The sequence below is a fragment of the Aphis gossypii genome, chromosome 1, assembly GCF_020184175.1.
Source record: "Aphis gossypii isolate Hap1 chromosome 1, ASM2018417v2, whole genome shotgun sequence".
In the NCBI taxonomy this organism is placed as follows: domain Eukaryota; kingdom Metazoa; phylum Arthropoda; class Insecta; order Hemiptera; family Aphididae; genus Aphis; species Aphis gossypii.
This window is the reverse complement of record NC_065530.1, coordinates 65,527,419-65,554,830: the sequence shown is the minus strand read 5'-3', so window position 1 is coordinate 65,554,830 and position 27,412 is coordinate 65,527,419. Positions and strand designations below refer to the sequence as shown.

General features: G+C 27.4%; 1 protein-coding gene across 4 annotated transcripts in view; it reads left to right on the top strand.

Moving 5' to 3' along the window:
* The window catches only part of LOC114121326 (uncharacterized), a 33,862-nt gene extending 7,019 nt beyond the window's left edge, over window positions 1–26,843 (top strand). The window contains exons 1-3 of one of the 4 annotated variants that reach the window (XM_027983600.2): window positions 7,446–7,802; window positions 9,650–10,071; window positions 25,340–26,843. In XM_027983600.2, coding sequence (XP_027839401.2) covers window positions 9,850–10,071; window positions 25,340–25,819 — 702 coding nt within the window. In that variant the 5' untranslated portion in view covers window positions 7,446–7,802; window positions 9,650–9,849 and the 3' untranslated portion in view covers window positions 25,820–26,843. Of the gene's footprint in view, window positions 1–7,445; window positions 7,803–9,646; window positions 10,072–25,339 lie in introns of those variants that run through there. The other 3 variants (XM_027983599.2, XM_027983598.2, XM_027983597.2) reach the window with 3 other exon arrangements.
* Window positions 26,844–27,412: the final 569 nt, after the last annotated feature.

Sequence of the window (27,412 nt, the reverse complement as noted above, 5' to 3'; positions counted from 1 at the left end):
ATATTACCTTATCCTTTAATGTTTATAATTTTTATTTTTAATTGAATAATACAAAAATTTAGAGTTGTTGTTTTATTGATAAACACATTATCTATATTATAATCTAGTACGAACTAAAATTAAATATATAATATATTTATATATTATTGCATTGTATAATATGTCAATATATCTGCACATAAATTTTGATTGTTATATATATCTATGTATGTTCATTCATAACTTGCATACTTTTTTCGCCAATTTTGATAACAAAACATCAAGGTCACTTCAATATGTATACTGTGCCGTCGCCGTTGGATACCGATTATACCTTTTTTATAACCATTTATTTATCGTTACTTGTCATATGCGTAGGTACCAGGTAAATTAGAAACAAGGTTGATTTATTTCAAATGTTTTATGAGGGTCATAATAGATTCAATTAATATCTTCTAATACCCTACATCATAAAATTGAACGAATTCTCCTAAATCCTTTATAAAAATAAGACAAAACGGTACTATTTATTCATACGGCTATTATTTCAAGTAATAAGTCACATTCACACATCGTAATGTAAATATATTTTGCATTTATGCATATTAATAGAAAGAAATTGACGGATATACTTCATAGATAATGATTCATCAAGAAAATTCAACCCCATATTTCAAAGAAAATCTTTGATAATAAATTTGTTGACTTTCTGATTTTTATTATTTTTAAGTTAATTTATTGACTGTTTTTTTAAGTTTTGTTTATGATTTTAGTTACATATTATATATTTCATATCATTTAATGAATGTCTAGTTGTAAAAACTTCTATTTTTAAAATAAGAATTACATTTTCTATTTGTATATTATTGCTAAGCAGATGATTTGTTTTAATATTGATCTACGTATATACATCAAAGGAGTAGTTCCTAAATTCTAAATTATTAAACTTTATATGTTATAATGGGAATTAGTATTATAGTACGCGATAACACACTTAAAGATATATAGTTGCTAATTTATGGTATGAAAAATCATATTATTAACAATTTATATTAAAATTTTTAAATTTTAAAATAATATTGTTTAAGAATAACTAAGAAACAATACTCTCCTGAACACCGGATTTTGATTAAGATGCATCAACCTTTTAAATTAACTATTTAATTATAGGTTTTGTAAATCATTCATAATTAAACTAATAACGTATACAATTAATAAGTATTAATATATTATACAACCATTGAGTATCTATATTAGTATAATGTATAATTTCTACAAGCTATATTGTATGCCAAATAATTATGCTAAATGTTAAGAAATTACAAATGCAAATAATAATAAATATTGAGGTGTACCAGCTACGTTTAAGTACCTAAAGATTTCATGGTTTATTTATATATTTTTCCAGATTAAAATAATTAATTGAAAAAGCTAACATAAAACATTATACACTGTATACGAATAAAAAAAATATAGTTATTTCATTCGTGTCGTACTACATACAAAATAAAATTAATGAGCAACGAGTGCATAAAACATAATTTTGTTAAATTCGTTTTAATTATAAAAACAAATAGTAAGCTTGGATTGCATTATCGTGTAGAGCAAAATATATAATTTACAAGCACATATTATTTTAAATTATTGAATTGTCAAAATGTTTTATATTCAATGCATTATAAAGTCATAACATACAAATTAATATATCATATATATATATTTATAATTATGGTAATTGATTAAACCTTGTAGGTAAAAATCGATTAGTTAAATAAATTAAATTAATTAAACGAATCGTTTTATGTATTCCATTTTAAAGACTTACAATTTGCACTAGTTTACAGTTCTATATAACATTATAACTTTTAAAAATTCTATTGTTTACTTACATATTATATTATATATTTTTGAAAATACATTTTTATCAAATGTGTAACGTATCGAATAATTCGTATATGTTACCTAAAAAAAACAGTGATTCAGTAGTTATAAGATAATGACTATGTCAAACCTCAGATTAAAAATTCTTAGTATCTTAATTATTATGACGCATAACGGTTTGTGAATCATCCAATCGCATCACGATTTATATGGTTAGTTCCTGTAGGTAATAAAAAGTAAGTCTATCTAACATAAGATTAAACTTGAACCCATCCGGATGTCAAAGTAACTGTTCATTTAATATTCCAAACAAAGAGTTATAAAATGAAAGTAAATGTATGAATTGTGACGATAATGATTGTATTAGGTCATTTTGCAAGGTCGATATTTAGTTTTTATGTTACACTTTTTATATGAATCTATGTATTGCAAACAACATGCTAAGTTTGGTGTCAATATTTATTAATTATCGTCATTTTTCAATAACTGTTTTAAATATTATCGTAACTCGTAAGTTAAATATTGATTCTGAAATAGTACGATGACATAGATAGGTACCTAAATAAGATGATTTTACTTCATTAATATAATTTTATATTAGCTTAATTTACTTGGTAATTTATCAAGTATGATTATCATACATTTTTATCATTTAATTTTGTATATTATGTATATCATATTTTGATTTAAGGGATTTTAAAGTAGGTATACCCATATTTTTTAATATTAAGATTTTGTTTGTCATGTTAGAAATGTTTTTTTTGACGATATCAACTTTTTTAATAATAAAAACAGCCATTTTTATTGTAGATCCTTGAATGCATAATTTTTTTGAAAGTGTTGATGATTAATTGAACGTAATATGAGCAATTTGTATGGTATACAACTTTATATGCTGATTGCTAAAGATTGCTTTTAAGCTTTTTGAAAATATTTTTGAGAATTATTAGAATAAATTTTCAAAGATGATGATTGTATAGATACTTTAATGAGATAAATATGTATCAACTATATCTGAAAATTGCCTTTTAATTATTTTATTAAAAATATTAAAAATACCTTATTACCTACTTGAAATTATTTTATTAAATAGGTACCTTATATTATTATGTTGATTAATTTTTCGTATTGTTTATTTATGCCCCTTGAACCTAGACAATATAATAATATTTGATAGATAATAATTATATTATTAAAATATACTAAAGGAATATTATCATAATTATATTTTATAGCTATAGTTATTATATACAAATATATATAATTATTGATCACCATAAAATACCCTGCTCTAATTACATATTATTCTATAGGTACCTACTGGCTACTACTTAAAAATAAATTATCTTATCCTGTCGATAATGCGTATAAACAAACCATTACAATTAAACACCTATCTATATTGTAATAAAGCCTGTAGATAATATGAATAGACTAATAAATCCCCGTAATTTTATTTTTTTACATTTCTACTTAGCACAACTCACAAGTGATACCGCGGGTATTAGTGCTTTAATTCAATAACTAAATCACGTTTAAGAATATTAAAAGCTAATACCAATACCTATTTATAGAATTATTATTTACATAAATCTAAAAATTATGCGATATGAATTATCGAGTTCAATGTAATATATAACTTAACATTCTTATTATTTCCTTTATTTACAATGAAAACTGTATGAATAAATTAAATGATGAGGTATTAAATATAATATATATATATTTATATGTATACCTATTACTTATATATTAAACTTACAGTATACCTAATGATTTATTTTTTAATAAATCTATAAAGGTATTCACATGTTTTGTTTTTATAAAAAAAGTTTATTAACCTTCATTTTCGTTTAGACTTAAGATAATAGTATGTCTTGGCAAGGTCAAGGTATTACGAGTTTCTTAAAAATACACCTTCCTAGTTTTATATAAAACTTTTTTTTTTATGTAATAGTATTTTATAATTTCTTGCATATCTTGTATGTAATATCAATAAGAATTTATTTTCTATATCTAAATTTTATTTGTATACTACTTATATACAACACGATGATATAAATTTAAACATATTCAATTAATCACAGCTTAAATACTTATATACATATTATAAATATACGTATTATACTAATTATAAGTTAATAACATTATCAATGTAAGTAATACTACACGTCTAAACACAACTATTTATTATTATTATTAAATTATTATATATTATTTTAATATTTACATTTTATGAAAATATTATAATATACACATAACTTAAATTATTGTTATTCAAATCACATTTGGAGAATCATTTTTGAAATTAGTAATAATTAATATTTACCTATTGCAATTTATTATTTTGATTTGAATACACAAAATAAATATATTATATAATCAACTGGAATGTTTTGCTAAGGTACAAGAATGCAAATTTGATCTGTTAACGAATGTTTTTTTAAAGTTATCGAAGGCTAACGCCAATATATTAATATATGCCAGTTTAATCACGGAAATATTAGAATATGCATTCTGCATAGTGAATAAATACAATATGTATTTAATTGAAAAGACAATCTTTTACATTACTGAATACAACCAATTTCGATCGAAATAAAAATCTTCAGTACCTATTGTTCAGCGAAGACCTAACCTAACTTAAGATATTGTCATAACAATACTTACGTTTAAATATTATGGGGGTGCTAATTTTATGAACACTTATCTTTCAATGAACACAATACACAGCCAAGTTATGTATATAATTACATATTTTTCACAAATTCTTTTATTAATTCTGATTAAGATAGGTTCCACTCTGATTTATTAAAGAAGATAATAAAGTATCAATGGTGGTAAATAAAAAAAAATAACAGAGATCATTATAATACTAATGCATTGTGAAGTTCAGGAAAATTAATAAATTGTTAGGCTTTCTAAAAAATATTGATAAAATATTTATAAAATCAAAAAGAGAATAGATATCAAAATCTTTCAAGTAAAGAATCATCAAAAATACAACTTAAATTGCTTTTAACTGCCACCATAAAAAACTAAAGAGCAAAGTAATAATAAATTGATTTATAACACACACTTAACTTTTTTTTTTCATGGGCTATTAATAATTAATAAAGAAGGAAAAAAACTATCCTACTTAGTGGTATTACATTGTCAATTAAGTAAATAATATTCATAAAACGTAATTATTAACTTGTTATTTATTTATTTATAAATATAACTTTAGCATCAGATGCTAATTCTTATTTTTATAACACAATACTGCTAAACCTGAATTTAGCGATGTGAAACGAATGCCCACTCTGAGTCACTACAACCTGTTAGCGCATAATTTTTCGAGTTATGGTAACAGTTTTCTCGAAAAAACTCAAGTGTCATAATCAGAGAATACTTATCGTCCTGTCTTATTTATTTAGTTGATAATGCAATATATTTTACAATAATGTTCGATGTGTATTGTTATAAATATTTATCAAGAATATAAATACTCACCTTCTCTTTGATTCATAAAATATATATTAATGTTCAAAATTTTAATTCTAATATAGGTAACTATTTTATAAACATTAAATCATAAAAACATTTTAAACTATACTCAAAATACTTTAACATTTAAAATATTTAATTAAATAATTACTTTTTTATTAACATGCCAAAAACAAAGGTTATAAATTAAATTATATAGGTGGCTAGATATATTTAGTAATAATAGGGGATCCCATATTTCCGGATCAAATTAAAAGTGCCGGATTTTCGCTAAATATGACACATTTATATTGTGTTAGGATTACCTTGTACCTAATGCATGAAATCAAATTTAAATCACTATATTACATTACTACCTACTAATAATAAATTAGTCGTCCAAATAGTTAATGAACTTACTATAGACAGATAAAAGTATAGTTTATATTATAAAATTACACACAACATTATTTTAGAAAATAACAAAAAAATAATACATAATATTAAATCTAGAAATGTAAATCTGATCCTGCGTATAATATGGTGTAATACAGAGATTCCCAAGCGTACCACCCATGTACTCGTGTATTCGTGTATTACGCATTAGTTACGTATCACTTAAGACTAAAAAATGAACTATTCAATATTTTTAAACATTTATAGGTATCAAAAGGACAAGAAACATGATAATAAATAATACTTGCAGAAAATATAAAATTCAATAAAATATTATATTAGATTTCCTGTGTTCTTACAAACATTATTAACAAATAAAAATACAAATTCGAATTATTTTCCATGTATTCGTGTAGTTTCCCACGTTACTACCATGTGGACTTTTACGTACCATAATTGAGAATATCTGGTGTAGTATAATAATATTATAATATTTTTCACATACAATTTATTTTTATTTATAGTTAAGTATTTTTATATAAGCTTAAATATAGGTTATGGACAAATAATATCAAACGCAATGTGTATGTGTGGATTGTAGGCTGTAACTTACTGACATTAATGAATAATAAATCGATGAAATAAAAAAAAAACGCTTACGTAGGTATGTGATTAAAATACCTTGTACTAAAATATTTAGCATGATTTATAATTATAACTATATCAACAATTTTTGTTATTTAATACTATGATATATTTTAGAATAAGTTATAAATAAAAACAATCGATATCTTTTTATGTATTTATACATGTACACTACCCATATTTTTTAAAATAGTAAATTATGCAATTCACAAGGGATATAAGGTACTTGTATCTATTATTCTTTTAAAGGTCAACTGCTCACTTTTTTACTCTTCTGACGCTTTTATAGTAAATTTTATAGTAAATTCTTATATTTTTATAGTCTCTCTAACTTTTCAAAATTACATGAAACTTTTATATTTTCAAATGGCAACATTTATAATATATAAATGTTTATACACATTTTAAATCATCGAAAATATTATACATGTTATTACTCAATATTAATATACTATCTTAAATATTAAATTAATGTGTAGAAAATATGATTTATTAATTATGTTTATTTTTTGAAGTTTTAATTAAGATATGTTTTAAATGAGTAATTTAATTTAAAAATAGATAAAAATAATTACGCATCCTTCTTTATTTTTCTTCTACAAATAACAAATAAATATATGTGTTGTGTATACATTCATATGACGTATACCTACGTATCAGTTTACACGCATACTAATTATAACAAATTAACAATTAAAATTTGTGTAGTATTATATGACGTATGAGATCTCTTAATAACATGCATCTGTATTAAAATGTAAGCTTATATAATAATTTATTCTTAAGCGACGAACTTTTTTTTTTACTTTTTTACGTATTGTTATTGTTGTATTGTTGTATCTATAGGTGAGTACATCTTGTTTACGTAAAAACTGTTTGTAATTAGGTGTATCATCAAAATACTATACGTATATGGTACATGTAAATAAATTATATGTAGGTATAGTTGACGTTTACACAGTCAAGGTGCCGGTAAAACTATTAACCTTTATTAGAAGAAAACATCTGATAATAATATGAGAGATTAAGAAAATCCCACTTATAAACCATAAATTAAAACTTAATATCAGTAATAACCGTAGACGGGTTAGATAAAAACGTTCTGTACGAATGAAGAACCGATTTCATTTAAATCACATATGTGAATTGTTATGTTAAAGTTAAACGTAACTGTAGTCAATATATTATTTTTCGTTGTTTTTAAAGGCTGTTAAACGCTTAATACTTAATTGTGTCTTTACAATCGTGTTATTAGTAAAAAAAAAATTTTGTTAAAAGTCTCAAATAAATGTAAACTTTATTTTCTAAATAACTCAACTACACCAATAGTTTGACGTGAAACTTTCTACAGAGAAAACGGAATATTATTCCATACGTTTATTACAACGAAGTTTTAATCGAGTTTAAAATCTAGAAAAACTATGGTATTTCAAGTAGGTGTCAACTCGTTACACAAATTTAATATTTTAGCTTCTAATATATTTTTGTATTTTAATTATTTATTTATTATAGTGATATGTAATTTGTTTCTATTAACATTAAAAAAGCTTATTTACTTAAATTTCGCGCTTATTATCCATATGTTTGCATTTTTATATAAATCTTAATCAATTTTGGGATAACTGATATTGGCTAAGAATCGTTTTTTGAATATCATGATGGTCATATTATGTGGTGTAATAGTAAAATATTATTATATTAGAATTAGTAGACATTTACCATTATATTAATATGTCTTTACTATATATTATTGTTCGTTTGTATGTACATTACTGTACACTATTTACTTGCTCTGTGTAAAGAAGAATGTTTCATTTTATACGTATGTAGTTCATTATTTCCTTGTGGAGTATTAAATAATAGAGTTTCACGCAATAATCTGCAATAAAATATTAAGCATATAAATTGTTTAGCGAATCGCCTTGTACTTGTATTATGTAGGTAGATACTTATATGGAAAGCTTATATCAAAAACAATTAAAATATGGGTAATATAATACATAATATCTACTTTGTATGGGTACTCAATATTATAGGTATATCTATTTTATCACTACTTTATCGTTTATATACCTATGTAATATTATAAAACGTAAAATTTTAATTTATGAAATTAATTAGGTAGTAAATTATATAAATATTATGGACTGATTGCAATCGTTAGTTTTCGTTATACAAAAATATCGCTGAATATTTTAATGATACATTCGTGAAATGAGTTTTAAATAATAGTTACTATACATTCACGCTGGTTTTTGTTGTGTGTATATTGTTAGGAAGTGATACTAATAGTGCGTGAAGCGCTACGCGTTTAGTGAACCATGAAGGTGTCTGCAGGCTACAGCAAACGGCTGCTGCTGTATCAGTGACGATTGACAAAAGGAAAGCAAATCAAAAAAAGAAGAAATCGCTTTTTTTTGTAAAAAAAAAATAAAAATTTGGTTCATTCACCTTAGGTTTTCACGTAGGTACTTACTGTTTTCGTGAACCGTTCAACTTTTATATTGAAACAATTTTTTTTTTTTGCCAACATCATGTAGGTATCTAACACAATGCATCATTGTAATATTTACATGTATACTATATACACTATATATTATATTATACAGTTATTTTCACTGGTGATTAACGAGTAACTCAATAATATTATATTTGTGAAAAAACAAAGTACATATCTTTATAATAATATAAAAATTGTTTACCTATACCTACACTCATGAAATGTTCGTTTTTATTAAAACAATCAGTCGACCGGATAATATGATTTAAACACGACGAGTCTAAAGTTTAAACAAAGGCACTAAAGTTAAATATTGACTAAAGAGTGTTAATAATACTGTTTTTTGAGTCTGCATAACAATACATGTAAAATTCGTACAATTTTTTAATGCAATGTTATATTTATGCTTGAACGTACTTATATACATTAAAAAACTCGATCGCGAAATCTACGTCACGATTATCACACATGTGACACACCCACTACACACCAGGCATATAATATTTGTATAGAACGCGCGACGAGTAGGTACATAATAAATTGATATTTTTTGGGCAAAAAAAAAACGAACTAAACGGAAATTAACGCGATCTGTCGACCGAAAAACGAGTATTACAGCCTATATCGCCGGACTATAACAGTAATGTATGCGTAGGAATCAACGATTATCATAATTTATATATGTATACACTGCGTGTTTTTGAAAATGTTCGAAACGGCATGGCGTTTAGTTTGTGTGATTCGTGCTACATCCGTGTTTTCGTATTATTGTTTCAGCAGCAGCTGCCGCAGCAACAACTGCCGCCGGCTCGATAGCGGACGGACGGAATAATATTATTATCATCGAAAAATAACCAAATACGATTTACTGGAAACACGACTACTGCGGCAACAACGGACGGCGATTGCGGCGCGCGAGCGGCGGTGCCGGTTGACGGCGACGAGACAACGACACGATCGCCCGGACAGCACACCCGGAAATGGCGCTGATCGTCCCGGAAGAATCGCAACGGCCGTACCGGTTCGGCATGACGCTGGTGTGCATCGGCGCCCTGTTCAACTGGCTCGGCCTGGCCGATCATCACACGAAACCCGTGCCGGCCGTCCGGTACATCGGCGTCGGTCTGGTCGCTTCGGGCGCAGTGCTCATATGCATGGCCATGTGCTTTTGGATGAACAGCGTGCGCGACGACGAAGACGACGTGAGTATTACTTTATATTTTTCTTCATAATATATAGGTATATATTTATATTAGATAGATGTAATTTTAGTGCACACGAGGCCATAATAAGTATTGAGTAGATTTTTTTTCGATTTTTTTTTTTTCGAAAATCCGCTCTCTTAATAATATATCATATGAGTATTGAGTACGTTTAGTTTTGCAATGCTCACAGACAACCGTATGCGCTATATTGTTTAAAAAACTGTTCACAACTAAATTCTAAACCATACGATTTACAAAATCGTTATTTAATAGCGATCCCGTAAATAGCACATATTTTGGTCGTGGACTGAACTGTTAAGGCAAAACGGTTAGATGACAATCATAAAATAATAATATTATGATAGGTACATTTATATAGAAAAAATAACGAATTTTATAAATAATAATAGTACATTAGTATCTACCTATCTACTATAATATGATTTTAATCTCACATCACGTTTTTCATTTTGTGACACAAGAAAATCCAACCCCGTTATTTATTATTTTCGAGTTGCTAATACGTCATAATAAAAACTTAAATTTAGTTCAGAACAAAAAAGTTCTAACTAAGTAAAAATGTTACCTATATCTTTAAAATGTTTTGGTTCTTAGCTAAAATTGTCAACGTTAAGTTGCTTAGAGCAAAAAATGAATTTAAGACTTAACGTAGAATTACTTTATTAGTTTTTATACCTGACAATAACTTTGAAAGTAAAAAATGAAAGTTTGAAGTTTAATTTTTGGTTTTAGATTTTTAATTAACCTGAATAATTTAATATTTTGAGATAATAACTTTTGATCCGAGGTCTCGAAAGTTTAATAATACTATAATTAAATAGGTGAATAATTTAGTCATATAAAAGATCTTAAATTGGTTTCAAACAACGTGTATAACACCAAACGGTTTCTATCACTTTACAATGATTAGATCAAAATTTAAGTTACTATAAAAACTAAGCGTGAACGTGAGTATAAAGAAGAAAGTAAAGAGAATAAGAACGCTGAACGATATAGTGAGAACGCTCAAATGTTGCAGTTTTAGCTCTTAAGTAAAATTAAAAATAAAAAATTACTATTATTACAATTTGCAAACACTCTAAAGATTTTGGGTCATGCTGTAAAATCTACAATTTTCTTTTATATAAAAAGTTTAATCTTTTATACTTAAGTACGTTGGAGAATTGTTCTTAGAAAACAATATCTAAACTGTTTACTTTTATATTTTTAGTAATTCAATTATTTTCTATAGTTCCTATATGAAATTTATAATAATAGAACTGTTGTGTTAAAGTATATTTGAAAAATGCTCATTAAAATAATTTATTTTATGTCCGGATAGATAAAAAACTTGATTTTTGTATGAAGTACTCTATTCTTAGTACTTTTGGTGACCTCGTAATAACTAATAAGCAATTTCGCTTTGAGTTGTTCAAAACGGGTTTGTATTACTATCGACTATCGTTTTAAATTTAAAAGCGATGATTATGATGATTATTATTCAATACATTAGTAATAGGTGCGTAATACTGCGTATAGTCAAATATAATACATTGTCTACTTTATGATTAATTAATTTATGAATTGCATTCTTAGTGGTTTCATCGAACCACTCGTGTAACTGAACTGCTATTATAGCCTATAAATGATCATAGTATAGATTCCAATCAAATTGTACGTTATGTCTATATTTCCAATTGTTGCAACAATTTAAAAAAAAATTCTATGTCTGTATACAATATATATATCCTGACATTATTATATCTGTGAATTTAGCATTCGGTTTTTGACCTTTTATTTTAGTCACAATATTTTTAAAAGACAATCCCAATTTCGTTCACACAAATACAGAATCCTAACAAGTATACAATCTCTAATAATTCATATGCACATAATTTATGAGTGATTGAACTCACTATACGAAACATTTACCACCCTAAAAAGTACTGTTATATCTACCGTTGTGTAACTTCCGTCGTCATTATAAAAGCACCGTTTCGTTATGATCGAAAACTATAAAATCAACGTGAGATATTTCTCTGTTTAATAATTTTTTTTGCCTTAAGTGGGCAGGTGATGATCATAATTTATCACGTGGATAACTCCCTCGCTTATATTCTGGACTATGGTTCTGACAACAAAATCCGATTTTTAATGATTATAATAACATTGCGTAACGCGTTGCTGCTAGTGACATCCAACATTGTGTTATTGTTGGTCAAAGTCGTTTAATGATATTTATTTTGAAAAACTTTTAACAGCCGGTCATCAAGAGAAGGGAGGGCTTCAGGATATCATCGTAAATGATCGTTATTCCACTTCACAAATATAATGTCGTTATATATACTGCAGGCAGTGTGTGTAATGAGTAATGACCACTGACCGGTAATGAATATTATCACCCAAGTAACCTTCAAATTAAAAATAATCTTAATTCCCTGCGAGATAGTAAAGTTTCGTTAACCGGAGAACGATTATTGCATTTTATATCATTTCTCGTTGCGATACGCAAAAATACATTATATTATTGTGTATTTTACCCACGTCCCACGATATCTGATAAATATTATGACAATTATCATACAACCCTATAATTTACAATTCAACACAGCACTAATAATTAGTGACTACGCGTAAGCATTACTGCTGAACCCATAGATATTTTTAAGTTATACCTAAGTATAGGTGGACAGCTTATGATATAATGTGTAGGAAATTACTAACGCGTTTGAACGGTTTAAGCGATACAATTTTTTGATCGGGAACAATATTTTTTATACAATTACCATTAGATACCTAAACGTGAATACCTCGTATGATAATCATTATTGTTATAATGTTCAATGCTCCCGTAAATTCGTTCGATGACCTACGCTTGTAATATTATTAAGATTCGAATATTAGCATAGATGTGCCCTCATTGCACTGCCCACACAAGTTGACGTGTCTATTGTTCTGCACGAGCCATGTGTATTATAATAAACCTTCTAGATCAACTAGGTATAGTAGAGTTATTTTGCTCCTATAATTTCTTTGTCTTTTAAAAAATATTCAAAACATTTTTTAAATTAAAAAATTCGAATTTAATGCTCCTGTTGATCGTTGTTCAGCGATAAATATTATTATTCCATAAAGCATACTTTCTTAGTTGTATAAAATATATAATGTAATTTTGTTTCAAAGTTTAATCACATTTTTGAAATTTAATTATTCTCATTTTTTTTTTTAATAACTCAATTCAACCCACCGTTAATGAACCCATATTAATTAGTTTGAAGATAAATTAAAAACAGATTTTCGTTAGTTTAAACTTTAAAATAAAAGACGAAATCAGCGGTAATCATTTTTTAAATAAAGTCCAAGTTAAATAATAATACAGATACATTATAAGCATGACAGTTATAGGCACTATAACAAAATCAACAAAATTGTTTGTACAAGTCTATATAATATTATAGACAACGTACCTACCTAAATAAAAAAATAATTTATTGGGATATCAAAACTGGAAGCGTGATAAAAGTTATCGGACAGACGCAATAATTATTTAAGCGTTGTATGTTATGTGGTACATTAATTCTTAATAATTGAATATGAATATAATTGACTAAAAATATTGTTTATAATGTATTTGTGACAAATATTATTGTAGAACAATTTAGTTTTTATAATATGTAACTTTAATAATGTTGACTGTAGCCCGGAGGACAACGAGAGATAGTAGACACTTGGAAAAACATAATAAAATATCATTCGTAATGGTCATGCTATAAAAAGAATTAATAACAGTTGTTATTGTCGATATTGTATCAAATAAATTTAATAAAAATATCTTCAATCGTTCGTTGACCGTATGACGCAATCATATTTTATTAACACCTCTTGTCCTTAACACTGACTTTGAAATTTGAATACTATTCGTTAGTACGTATATTGTGAGTTATATTATAATTCGATATTATTTTTTTTTTTCAACGAAATGAAATAAATAATTTGATTTTCACATTTTATGACACACTATATAACTGACTAGTTTTCTTGGTCGACATTTACTAATAACAATAATATTTTAATAGGTAAAATCGAATAATCAAAGAAATTTCATACACCTATGAAGTTGGATTATTGGTTTATACCTACGCAAAACGCTTTCGGGGTAGTTGATATTGTATATTTGTATGTGCCATCTTATATTCAAATTTCAAATACTCCACTCAACACCAATAAATAATAATTATTGATGTTAGTAGTGAAATCAGATATTATTTTTAGCTATTTTCAGCTATATTATATACTTGAAAAATAATGATATTATATTTATAACACTTAACATTTTTTTATTAAGACATTTATTTTTGAATTAAGTTCGTATCACTTAATAAACAACAAGTTAGAATTATTACATGCTAGGACACAGTTTGTAACGTCGTCTTCCTATATTTTTTTTTATATTTTAAGAAGTATATTAGGTACCTTATAAGGTAATATTTCTAATTTTAATATGTAAAACCGATCAAGTTTCGTTATGCTATTTAATTTTTTATTACTTTTGCCGGTCAAATTATCCTAGAACGAGTCAATATAATTTGTTTTGAAACGTATTAAAAAAAAAAACGTATATATTGCTTCACTGCGTTTAGGTGTATACTGTTGTAGACAGTATACAAATATACTGAATAGTTGGGGCACAATGAGATATTGGAATAAATAATAACGATAACAATGTAATTCGTACACACTTTTACTGACCTAAAAACGTTTCTCTTCCTTGATTTATGACCCATTAATTATTATTAAATATATAACTACCAACTCACTAGTTATAATTATAGACACCCTATTATATTATATTATAATATGTTTCAGATGGGACATAATATAGTTTTTACTCTCAAGTTCAGATTAACATTTAAAAATTTAAAATAATATAACAAACAACTTACGAGTGTATCATAACGTATACAAAACAACACATCCCTATGATATAACATTATAATTAAAGTTGAACTGCTACTGCACTCGTTATGTGCAATAATAGAGAAAAATTATAACTACTATTATAATATTGTAGTAAAATAATAACAATTATAAAAACCGTCACGTGATCAGATGATATGTGCAACATCTGCACCTAATACGCATACATACATACCTATAGACTATGTAATTAATTTATTAAAGTGCAATAATTAATTACCAACAATTGCAGTAGTAGCGTAAGTATTATATTTTGCAGATCGTTGCAATATAATATAATTTTATCGACGCGTCCAGCCGTATAGTTTAACCAGCTACTACATAGATATACAGTGCAGTATAGCTGTACAGCTACTGCGCTATAATAATAATTAAAATCGTGTAGGTAGTCGAAGCGTGTTTCGCGTTGATTTCAAAATAGTGTTTTCGACATTTCCTGGTGCGCAAATAAAACGAATAGCCGTCAAACCTGCGAATATCCTGCAAATGAGCGAAACGAATAGTACATATACCATATTATACCCGCTATATATGATGGCACATTATTTCTGTATGTATAATATATACGAAACGATATTATATATTATACATTGTAATTCGCGATCCGTGGCTATAAGGATACTGTAGACGATAATATATATTTTATTATTGTTATACGATATGGTACGTTACATTATTCTTGGCACATTTTCAACGACGTCGTCGTGAATAACCACGAAACTAATTTTTATACGTGTGTCGCGAGGCGTGTGCGTTTGCGATGCCTCTCATATATACAGGACGACGATCGAGTGTCCCATACCTGTAATAACAATAATACATATATTATGCGGCTTGCCGTACGACGTTGTTCAATTTGTATATATTCTACGTTTTACAGCTTGCACCGATGTATTATTATAAGTCTTGACAATGTCATCGTTGTTGCACGCTTCGCGCGGGCAGGTGACGTCGTTTCGAAAATATAAATATAATTTACATTATCTCGGTCGAGTGATACGCACGTGTCAATGTAAGTACGGTAGTGCCGGGTATCGGTGACCGTGTGGCGTGGCTTGGCGTTTAATACGTGTACCTATTATATAGATTTATCAAGTGTATATTATGTTACACAAGTGCTTCTAGGTGGTTTTAATAAGAGAAGGATAAATCTAAATGACGAGGGCGCGGCGGCGTTGGTATACTGTAACACAATAATATTGTGTATTTTTTTTTTATTTCCGTTCGCTGGTATTAACGTACCTATAGCTAATCGATAGTATGCGGGAAATGATTCAATAATAATAAATTATAATACCAGCGAGCTGTATACAAGCACAATAGTGTGGCCTACAGGAAATCCTAATCAATATACAGATAATATATAGAGTATTCTAGCGAGCGACAAATAAGTATCATTTGGCTGGTAACATGCAATATTTACCTAAGATTATATGCGTCTTGTTGAAAACAATAAAATCCATTGTTTCGTTTGAACTCGGCTCAGCAAAAGTTGTAACTAGTAGCTCAACAATAGCACTAATTTTTATGATTTTTTTATTTTTTTGATGAGGGGGTGGTGAAGGTTACGATACTATCAATGAGTAAAACGCTAAAGCAATGCCGATGGTGGGATTTATAAATATGATTATTGGAGAGTAATTACCAATGTCTAGTATTATAATAATATATACCTACTGTTAGTATAGCACTATATATTATAAAATAATTACATTGTGGCTATAATATCATATTATAATTTATAGCACATCGATGATCGATCGATTCTGTATCTAGGTTGTAATTGGAAACTGATGATAAAAACGTTTTTTTTTTTTTTCGTTCTAAGTAAATTCAAACCATTTACCTATTTTTTATTCATTTTAAATCGATGTTATAGGTTCGAGTTCGAAGATTAAAAGCCGATAATAACGTACATTTATAACGTTTTATAGACATTAAGTAATTCACATGTTGTACAATTATGTAGATCGATCTGAAAAAGAAACGAACCGCATAATAGTCATACACCCTATTATAATATATTAATGTTTAACATAAAACTCAGTTTATGGAACAGGAAACAATATAAATTAGTTTTAGATCGTAGGTATACGTATTTTTCAACGAATAATTAGATACTCGGGTTATTCGTAAGTATATATATATATGGTTATAAAGAAAAAACAAAACGTTTTAAATCGTTAAGAATCGCCAGATTGACCGACACGAACAAGGCTAATGCACTCGCAGATCTGTACGCGGGTGGGTGTGTGTGTGCGTGTATTTGTGTGCATAATGTATAATATACACACGCACGCACACACTCATAACGTCAGGCTACGAAAAGTCTTTCTCCTGCAGAAAGACCTTCGTTCAAGGCAATTTGGCAACTGTTACCGGGCGAGACGAAAACGTGTTGTGTTACCGCATCGTCGAGCGTGACGTCAATATAAACTACCTAGGTATATAAAGTACCTATTTTTTTTTTTGCCTTTTCGAACAATAATATTTCGCTAATAAGGCCGAACCTCCCGAGAGGATACCTACCACCGACACGTCTTTTACTTAAAGCCTTTGTCGTCAGTCTAGTTTTTCTGTATCGATATTCCTGCAGAACCTATTATATTGGGCTTTATTACATTTTAATCTAATTATATACAAATCACGTTGTTTGAAAGTTTTTCTATTTCATATAATACGAATGGGAAGAAATCCTTAAACTTTTTTGCTTAAATTAAATATCAAAATCTTAGAATACAAGAACGCGGTACTATGAAACCGGATAAATGTGCTTATAGAAATTGTACGTACCTATACTTAATCTTATAACTTGTACGCTTTATAAAGTTTGAACGATTGTAAATAATAAGCTATTGGTTAAATATTTTACACTTAAATACAGACATATCTATATATATTTAATACATACAATTTACACGTTATACCAAATTGTTTTCAGTAAAATTATAATTGTAACATACTAGAGAATATAAATAAAACATGATATGTTAAGTTTAAAAACTAAAAAGTATTCTTTAAGCTTGGGACCTAACACAATTGTATTTAGAAGATATACAGTCTATACCTCTACAGTTACAATTTAAATATATTATACGATTTATAGAGAAAAACGTGATACATTTTGAACCTATTGATGTCACTTTCCAGTTTCTACATAAAATATTTAAATAAAAGTTTTTATAGTTTTTATTGTGTTAAATAAATTAAAAATTTATATAATCTATAAAATATATATTACAATAAATCAATTTGATAAAAGTGGATATAATATATTATATGGTAATTAAAATAACATGAACTAACATAATTAGAGACAATATCCATAAAAATGTAGGGTATATAACTTACAATTTTACAAACATTTTTTTTTCTAAAACACTAATAATAATTATAGGATTTATATTTAGGACGAGAATAATATGAACTATAGTGTCTAGTTTACAAAACTCTGTTTTTGTCTACACATTAACACAACCGTCGCTTATGAGCTAGTATTACATGCAACTATGCAAAGTATATTATAACGAGCGTATATAAGTTTACTATCATTTAAATATATGCATATTATGTATATATGTGGTTTATTTTCGAAGAAATATTATCCGGAAGTAACTATACATATCCATGAGATAGTTTTGACCACATTAATTACTATGATAACTTTACATTTTCCCCTGCGGGGTTTTTTAAATTAGCATATTTAATATAAACGTAAATGCGTGTATCATGACGTCGTTCCATATAAACTTGCATTGATACACATTGAAATCAGTGGCGTAGCCAGCGGGTAGGCCTGGTAGGCCCAGGCCTACCCACTTTTCTTCAAAAATAAATGTTTTTTATTTAATAAAAATATTCATCGATAATCTTTATTACATCAAAATATCGGGCCTACCCAAGAAAAAATGTCTAGCTACGCCACTGAATTTGAAATCAAATCTGTAAGAATGTACTTATATTATATGTACATTATTAAGAGTCAATAAATCGATAAAGTTGTCTATATATTTTATTTTTCACATATTATTTATTAAAGCTTAAAAATATACAAATACTTACATATTTTGTACTTCAATCGTGAATCTATATAACCTCGAGAGGATCGCCTATGGTACAAGTTAAAAATAAATTAATATCATCGTTATAGACTTGGATTATCAGTCCTTATTATTTGAAATCTCATGTTGATTATATTTTGCGTGGTTGGAAACATAATAATACGCACTGCAACTGCATATGCGTAGGAAGATACTATAGATAGTAGAAATATAGAATAATTATAGACCACGTTTCAAAAATCGATTTTGCTTTACTATAAGTCTAGATTATTTTTATTATTTATCGTCTCATTCCAAGTTCAGTGTAAATGTAGTACAGTTCAACCCACGGGTGTTTTTAGTTTTTGGCTCAGGGTTATTATTTGGTATAAATATACCATATTACATACTCTGCGCTACATTAATCTAAACTTTGAAATATACTAATAAGTTAAAATTAATTAACTAGTCGTTTAAAATTTGATTTTACATAATAGGTATCAACGTTTCAGGAAATTCGGTGTATGAAATTAAAACAGAGAGATAACTATAGTGCTTATAATATTATAATATTACTGTGTGTGTAATGCCTATTGTCAATCTTTTAGGTTTGTTAGTACCTATCTGAATTGTTATTTTTTTCAAGTATTATATATTATATAGTACGATCATAGAAGTATTCGTGAATTCAACCTTTACTGTTTTACTGAAATTATATCAACGTCATACGACAATTGTTAGACTTTTTGTGTGAAGATGTGAACGTAAAATATTTTTAAAACAGCCAGTGAAAATTGGGCAGACATAAATTTGACACACTTTCAAAATAATGTATTGATATTGTGTACTCCAGAGTATATAGCTTGATATACAATAATAAATAATAATGAACTACCGTACAATACACGCGTTACTGTTTTGGCAATAATATTAAAATATTTTATTGAAAAAATATTCGTCATTAAAATAACGAAAAAATAATGCACCTATATTTTTACTGACACGTTTATGACTAGTTTTTTTTTAGGTATCCAATGAATACGTTACCTACCTTTATAACATTAGGTTAAAAAAGTACTATTTATAGATTTTTAACGTGGGTATTATAATAAGTATATGGTACAATTGATATTATATTTGTACATGTGGCAAAAATAAGTAAATTTATTATTATCGATTATTTTCAATCTTGATTGTATAGGTATACCATTTTAAACATTAAACATTTATGAACAAAAACAAATTAAATATAAACCACATATTCGAGGGCATCTGACGCGCATATCTCTAAATAATTATTCGAGTAATTATTCTACAACTTTCAAATTTTTTTGAAAAAATGCAAATAATAATCGGTAAATTCAGCGTTATAATATAAAAATTAAATAAATTAAAACTAAACTATATAATATTACACATTGTATAATATATATATTGTAAATTATGATATATATGAATTTAATTTTATGTTTTAAGCACAAAATAGTCTTCATATATGTATATTTTATTGGTACAAGTCGAATATTGTACTTTACCTACATTGATATAGTAGCTGTCTTGATAGCATCAAAATCATTTCCCATTCGTATTTTATCGATCTGTCTGTGCATGAACATGTTTTTTCCGCCACGCGATTACACGCATAACCTTAAGATAACAAAACCTTGGTGCAACATCCTCTTAAGGACCTACACTCGAAAAAAATAACTGAAATTACACTAAATGTAGCAATACCTTCTCTCGACCGTATTATTGTGTAAATACATACAATTATATATAATAATACATACATAAGGCTATATTAATAATAGTATAATAATAATAATAATAATAATATAAAATATTAATTTAATATGACTTATTCACTTTTACGACATTTTTATTATTATAAATTCACCTGTCATAATAATTGTCTGTATGACATAATAACTCCATAATGTTCCAAAAATATACACAAGCCTATTAAGTATTAAATTCTCATTGATTTTGAATATAATAATATATATAGGTAATTAGTTATATTAGTTATATTAAACTTAAGCATAATGTCGTCAACTAATATATATTGTAGTCATTGACATCATAATTTGAATGTATTATTTATACTGCAGTCTGTAGGTTTGCTGTCATAATTCAAAAAAAAAATCATGCATCTATATATTTTTTTTTATTTCAACGAGAACGCTACATCATAACATCTAAATCTCCGTCTTATAAGCGCATAAAATGCAAATTGTACATTCTGTAGAATCCATTTAACTTTTCAACTCACTTAAATTTAACATAATTATAGTGAATTTACTTATAATCAAATTTAATAGTTGAAATCTAGTGTAGGATGACCATATTTCCAAAAAAAAAAAAAAAAAAAACAGAACACTTTTTTGCAATGAGTAAAATATAGGTACATTGATTGTCAAAACATGAAATAATATACAATATTTATGTAATATATGTATTATAAATACTACGAAAAACGGGACAATCCTGTTTAAAACAGGACGTATGGTCACCCTAATCTAGTGAACGTCACAGGTTTTTTTCATATTTTAATTTTAACGCGAGATATCAACATTTTAAAATGCACAAACAATTTAAAATTTTTTCACAATACAAAATTTCAAACCATGGGTTTTACGTAAAATCCTCGACTATGTATATTATTACTATACGATGGTTGCACCGACTGCTGCAGCAGTACGAGTGAACGGCATATTATTTAATTTTATACTCGCAGAATTCAACCAATTTTAACACGTATAGTTCAAGGCAAGGCTCGTCCGATTACTATTTTCGACTTCCGTAGAGATCAACGCATTAAAGTGTTCTACAACTTACAAATATAGGTGTGCCCCATCAACGGAGTAAGCGAACTGGCGTCAATTATTTATAATCGCAAACCGAAATAGGTATATTATCTATCTATTGTATCCATTCAATACACGTGCATATAGTCGTAGTATAGTTCAAAAAATTACGTACATTTTTTAGTAAACACAAACATACAGTACGTCAAACTATGATTTTCGTCGCGATAAATTTGTGTGGCGTAACATAATGTTTAATAATATTATTATTATTAAAAATTAATTGACCACTGTGTATTTTTAACACCATTTGCGTTTTGTAGAAGATATTAGATAAAAAAAATAAACAATTCTTAGCGCTTATATACGCAATAAATATATATTTTCATTATTATTGAATATATTTTTACACCTCTCAAGTTCATCGAAATGATCTTGAAAACAGCAGTTAATACTCGTCGAAGCAATGTTATGTCACAATTTTTTTACTAACGAGTATAAACATCATTATGTGCGTATAGTGACTGCAGAAGAAACAGCTTTTATTTTTTGTATGACGTATACTGTTATATTACGTATTAATAATAATAATAGTAATAATAAAACAATGAGACTATAGTTGTTTTATAATAATATGTTTAGATAAACCTTGGTGTTTGTATACGGAATTATTTCAGATTTGACAGTTTTTTTTTTGTTTTTTTTTTTATGACAAACATAGCTGGCATTAATAATAATTATAATTATTATAAATATAAGATGCTATAATTGCTAAATTAAATTTCTTAAAGATAGACAATATACAGTAACATACGTAAAACTTTATAATGATTTAGCTTTCAATTAAAAAAAAAAAAAAAAAAAAAAAACGATAAACGAAAAACGCTTATTGGATTAACATTTCGAAAATTATTATTTAAAAAAAATATTTTAAGTAAAAGTTGTATTATTATCTATTTATATAGTTAGGCAGTTTACATAACGAAAAAATCAACATGGCTAATTGGCTCAGTTTTGGATACGCACTACCAGCTAAAAGAATTATAGCCCACAGCTCAGTATTAAAAACGTTATATAATGAGTATGCTATGTATAGTCTTTTCATTTATCTATAAAAATACTCATAATATGAATACAGTATTGTACCAATTAATAGATATGAAATAATACAAAAATATTAATTCTAAATTAAATGTAATGTACCTATATAAATAATTTACTTTCATATTACCATTGCTGATTGTAAATATATCGAATTGACACCTGTTATTCTCAGTACCAATTTATTTACACTTTTAATCACGTAATCTTATATATCTATATTTTATATTTCAGTTTCTAATTTCTCTAAAGATAGTTAAAAAAAATAAAAAAAAACAAAAAATTATACCCATGCAACGACGGTTGTTTGCACTTAACACCTCCAAATAGTTAATTTTCTAGTCACGGTATTGATCAATAAGGTTCAATCTACTATAAATATAATATTTAATGACTATACTATACATAATATACATAAACTTATATTAATTTATTTATAAAGGTTGTTATAATTAAAATTAACATAACCCTACCATGTCGTGTAATATATACCAAAATAATTATATACCTATAGCTACATGATACGTTCTATTAAAATATTCTAAATCGTTGGCCTGATTTTTAATTGTAAAAAAATTAATATATTTTTTTTTATTAGCTTCAGTACAAAACTATTCAGCTCGATAATTTCATAATTTACTAAACTAAACATAATAACATTAAATTAAGCCAACAATAAGACAGAGAAAGCAAAATTGCTATGTATTAACAAAACCGGCTTCCAAAATAAAATTAATTATTTTGTTGATGACAATTTCAGAATTAGTGTTAAGAATGAAGGAAAAGTTGAGACTTAGAGAGGTATATTTAAGGCACTAAGGAAATTGAAATCAATTTTCCATTATTATATGATGAAAATAGAAAAAAACCTTACAAAAAATTATGTTCGGTCAAATGAATTCAACTTGCAATTACAGCTATAATAAGTCTAAGTGTACCTATCAATAATTTTGTCGTTTTTAACAGTACAAAACTACACCTATGATACATATATTATATCTATATTATTATATATTGATTCAGATGTTGTGGCAGTTTTATGTTTTTAAAACACTTAAGCGATTTGTGATTGCTAATGAATAATATGATATACAGAGTGATTTACTTAACATACTCGCTCCTATATTTCTTTAAATAATTTATTTATTTAAATTCAGTTTTCAGATTTTTTTTTTTTAAAGATGGATATCACCTAGAACGGTTTTTTTCAAAAAGGTACTAAACATTTTTATACAACTTTAGACAAACCCTATTTTTTTCAAATAAGAATCATCCTCTTTTACAGTAAATTATAAAGCAGTTGGCTTTTTTGAAAATTCTGAATTCTAATAGGTATACTATCTAAATGGAAATTTGTTCTAAAAGGTTTTGAACTTTTGAATTATTTAACTTTGTGTACTATAAGTCCACGATAATATAGGTTTGGAAGATATTAGAGCCTAATTAATATCAATAATTTATTAACATTTTATAATTCGTAACATTTTCTGAATCTTATATGTACTAGATTAAATATTGCATTTATTTTATATTTTTGTAAAACTATTTTCAAGATTTGTTATCTATAGTATAAGTATACATTTAATGAGTAATAACTTGGGAGTTATTGGGTTAATTTTTGAATGTGTAGGATCCATCAACATTTAATAAATAAATCTATATTCTGTATCAGTCACCTGTAATCAGGGCCGTATTTATGCTTAGGCCCTTGAGGCCCGGGCCTAGGGTGGCAAATTTTGTAATAAATGGAAAAAAAACATATAAATGTTTACTAAATTTTTTTTCTTGAAGTAGAGGCGGCATATTTAAAAGGGCGGTACCTGTTCTAAATCTGGAACTACCTGTAATCAGTGTTGGTAAAAAAAATACGATTAACCAACGGTTTAAATGTATATTATACTTCAATTAAAATTAACCAGATCTATGTGGTAAATCGCATAGTGTAATGAAAATAGAGTATATTTTATAATTTATCAAAATAAAGCTAAGCAAAACTATAATCCTACTAATTAGTTGTATTCGCCATAATCAAATATTATTCTAATTTATTTTAACAATAATAATATAATAATAGGTGCATTGTTTTAATCATATTTTATACAGTCAATAGACTGTTAACGAATGCAATGCAAGTAGGCATTTATCAATTTGTTATGGGCCGATTTCTCATAGGTTTTTACTTTTTTATCCGCATTTATAATAACACTGCTCGTGACAGATCCTCCGCGAGAAAGTCACTCCCGTAAAAAAATATATTCTTAATTCTATAAAATATATAAGTAAGGATAGCCATCACATTATCATATTATCTAAATTAACGGTTTTTCTTTTTTTCCACAGGAGTCGATCGACCACATTCACGTGATATCACTGGACCCGCCGGTGCGACTGGACGAGAAGCCGCCTGATTACGCTTCGGTGGTGGACTTGCCGCCGCCCAGTTACGACGACGCGATCAAGTTGGACCCTCAGCGACTGATGGACAGGGGCCACCGGACGGCTGCGACGGACACGTGCTCCGTGACGGTAGTGCCGCCGGACGAGTGCGACAAGACGTCGTCGGGCAACAACGAGTCGGCCGACAACGCCTCGTCGCAGCCGACCGCCAAGTTGGCGCAGGCCATCCGGAAGAGCATACGCGACATACGCAAGCAACTGACGAACACGGTGGGCGACGGTGCAGATGTCGAACAACAACAACAGCAACAGCAACAGAGCGGTTCCGCGGTCCATCGAAGCGACCCGGTCGTCCCGACCGCTCTCCGCAAGCCGACGGACGGTCGGATCGCGACCTCCAACGCGCCGCCGAGGGCCGACTAGCGCGCGATATCGTGTCTCGTCGGCTCCGTCGCGGACGCGTTTTCTCTCACAAGACTGAAATCACAAAACATTAATATTATAATAATAATATATTGTAATTTTTAAACTTTAGGTATAATATATTATTAATATTATTATTTTGTCGTCGCAGTCGGTTTGCGCGCGATTCGCGTTCTTCGCGATCGTCCGGCGCTGCTGCTGCCCCTTTACCTATACTATACACTCAACACAATAATATTTTATGATATACTATTTTATAAATACGACGCGTGCGATACGATATTAATATTATTATTGTCAAAAATGTTACGTAGAGTACCTTAGCTATCCATCACGATAATACCGTTGTATAAATTGTCGCTTTGCAAGCTGTACCGATAATAAATGTATTATATGTGTATATTATATTGGCAAGTCGTCGGCCGAAAACGATGAGTGGTAAAGCCTACGAAAAAGTCGATTGCCGTTTTATAAAAAAATTGTGCATTGTATAATAATATATTAAATATTACGTATATAGGCGCGTATTAATTGTTCCCGTCGACTAGTACAAAATACATTTATGTTAATATACACGTATGTATACATATATATAATATATATATATATATATTATAGAAATAATAAAAAAAAAAATGTTCGAGCGTTCACGCCACATACTGCAATTCGTGTTGAGACGGTGCGCCAACCATCTGTTTATTAATATTAATTCACCTCTCCTATATCCATTGTACCTATACACGTAGGTACCTGTTTTGTAATAACATAATAAACTGTAATATTATAAAATTATGATGTTTTGCATAACATACATGCCTCTATTCGTCAGAACCTCGGAGGTCGGACCGTGTCACTACAGAGTTTATATTTGTATAATATGTATACTCACGACCGCACGAGCACGATTTGCATACCGCACGTTTACCCCGTTTTTGACTATTTTACGGACCTATATCACACATGAATGCATTTTTAACGATTTTAAATTATAATAATATTGTATTGCTCATACCTTACTAAATTATACTTGCTAAATTAAAAAAAAAAAAAAATCAGAATCATTTTTCATTGTTAACGTACCGTTAGTAATTATTATTATATACTTTTTTCAACCGTTTTTGATTGTACCCGGCGGTATTTAGGTCACAGATTACCATGATAAATTTGAAATCGTTTTTTACACTCGGTTTTTAAACGTTATTAAATAATAATTATATGTAACTGTAATAAAATACAATTTTAAAATAGAGTTGTATCATTTATGTACGGTAAATATGTATTAAATAACTATAAATTACAATGAATACACGGTACCAATGTACAAGTAATACAAAAGATACATTTTTATTTACAAAAATATTTGTTCAACAATTTAAAATAATAATGACTAAATTTGTACATACAAGTAATAAAAATATAAAATTATGTTATTGGACAAAGTAAATAAATGGTTTTGTGAATTTTATACTCGTCAGATATTGCTGAGGGTAAATAACACATTAAACTAATAAATATTTGTTATAAATAATATTATGAATATTTAATAACATTTTTCAATTTTATTACATGTCTGAATAATAAATCATAAAAATA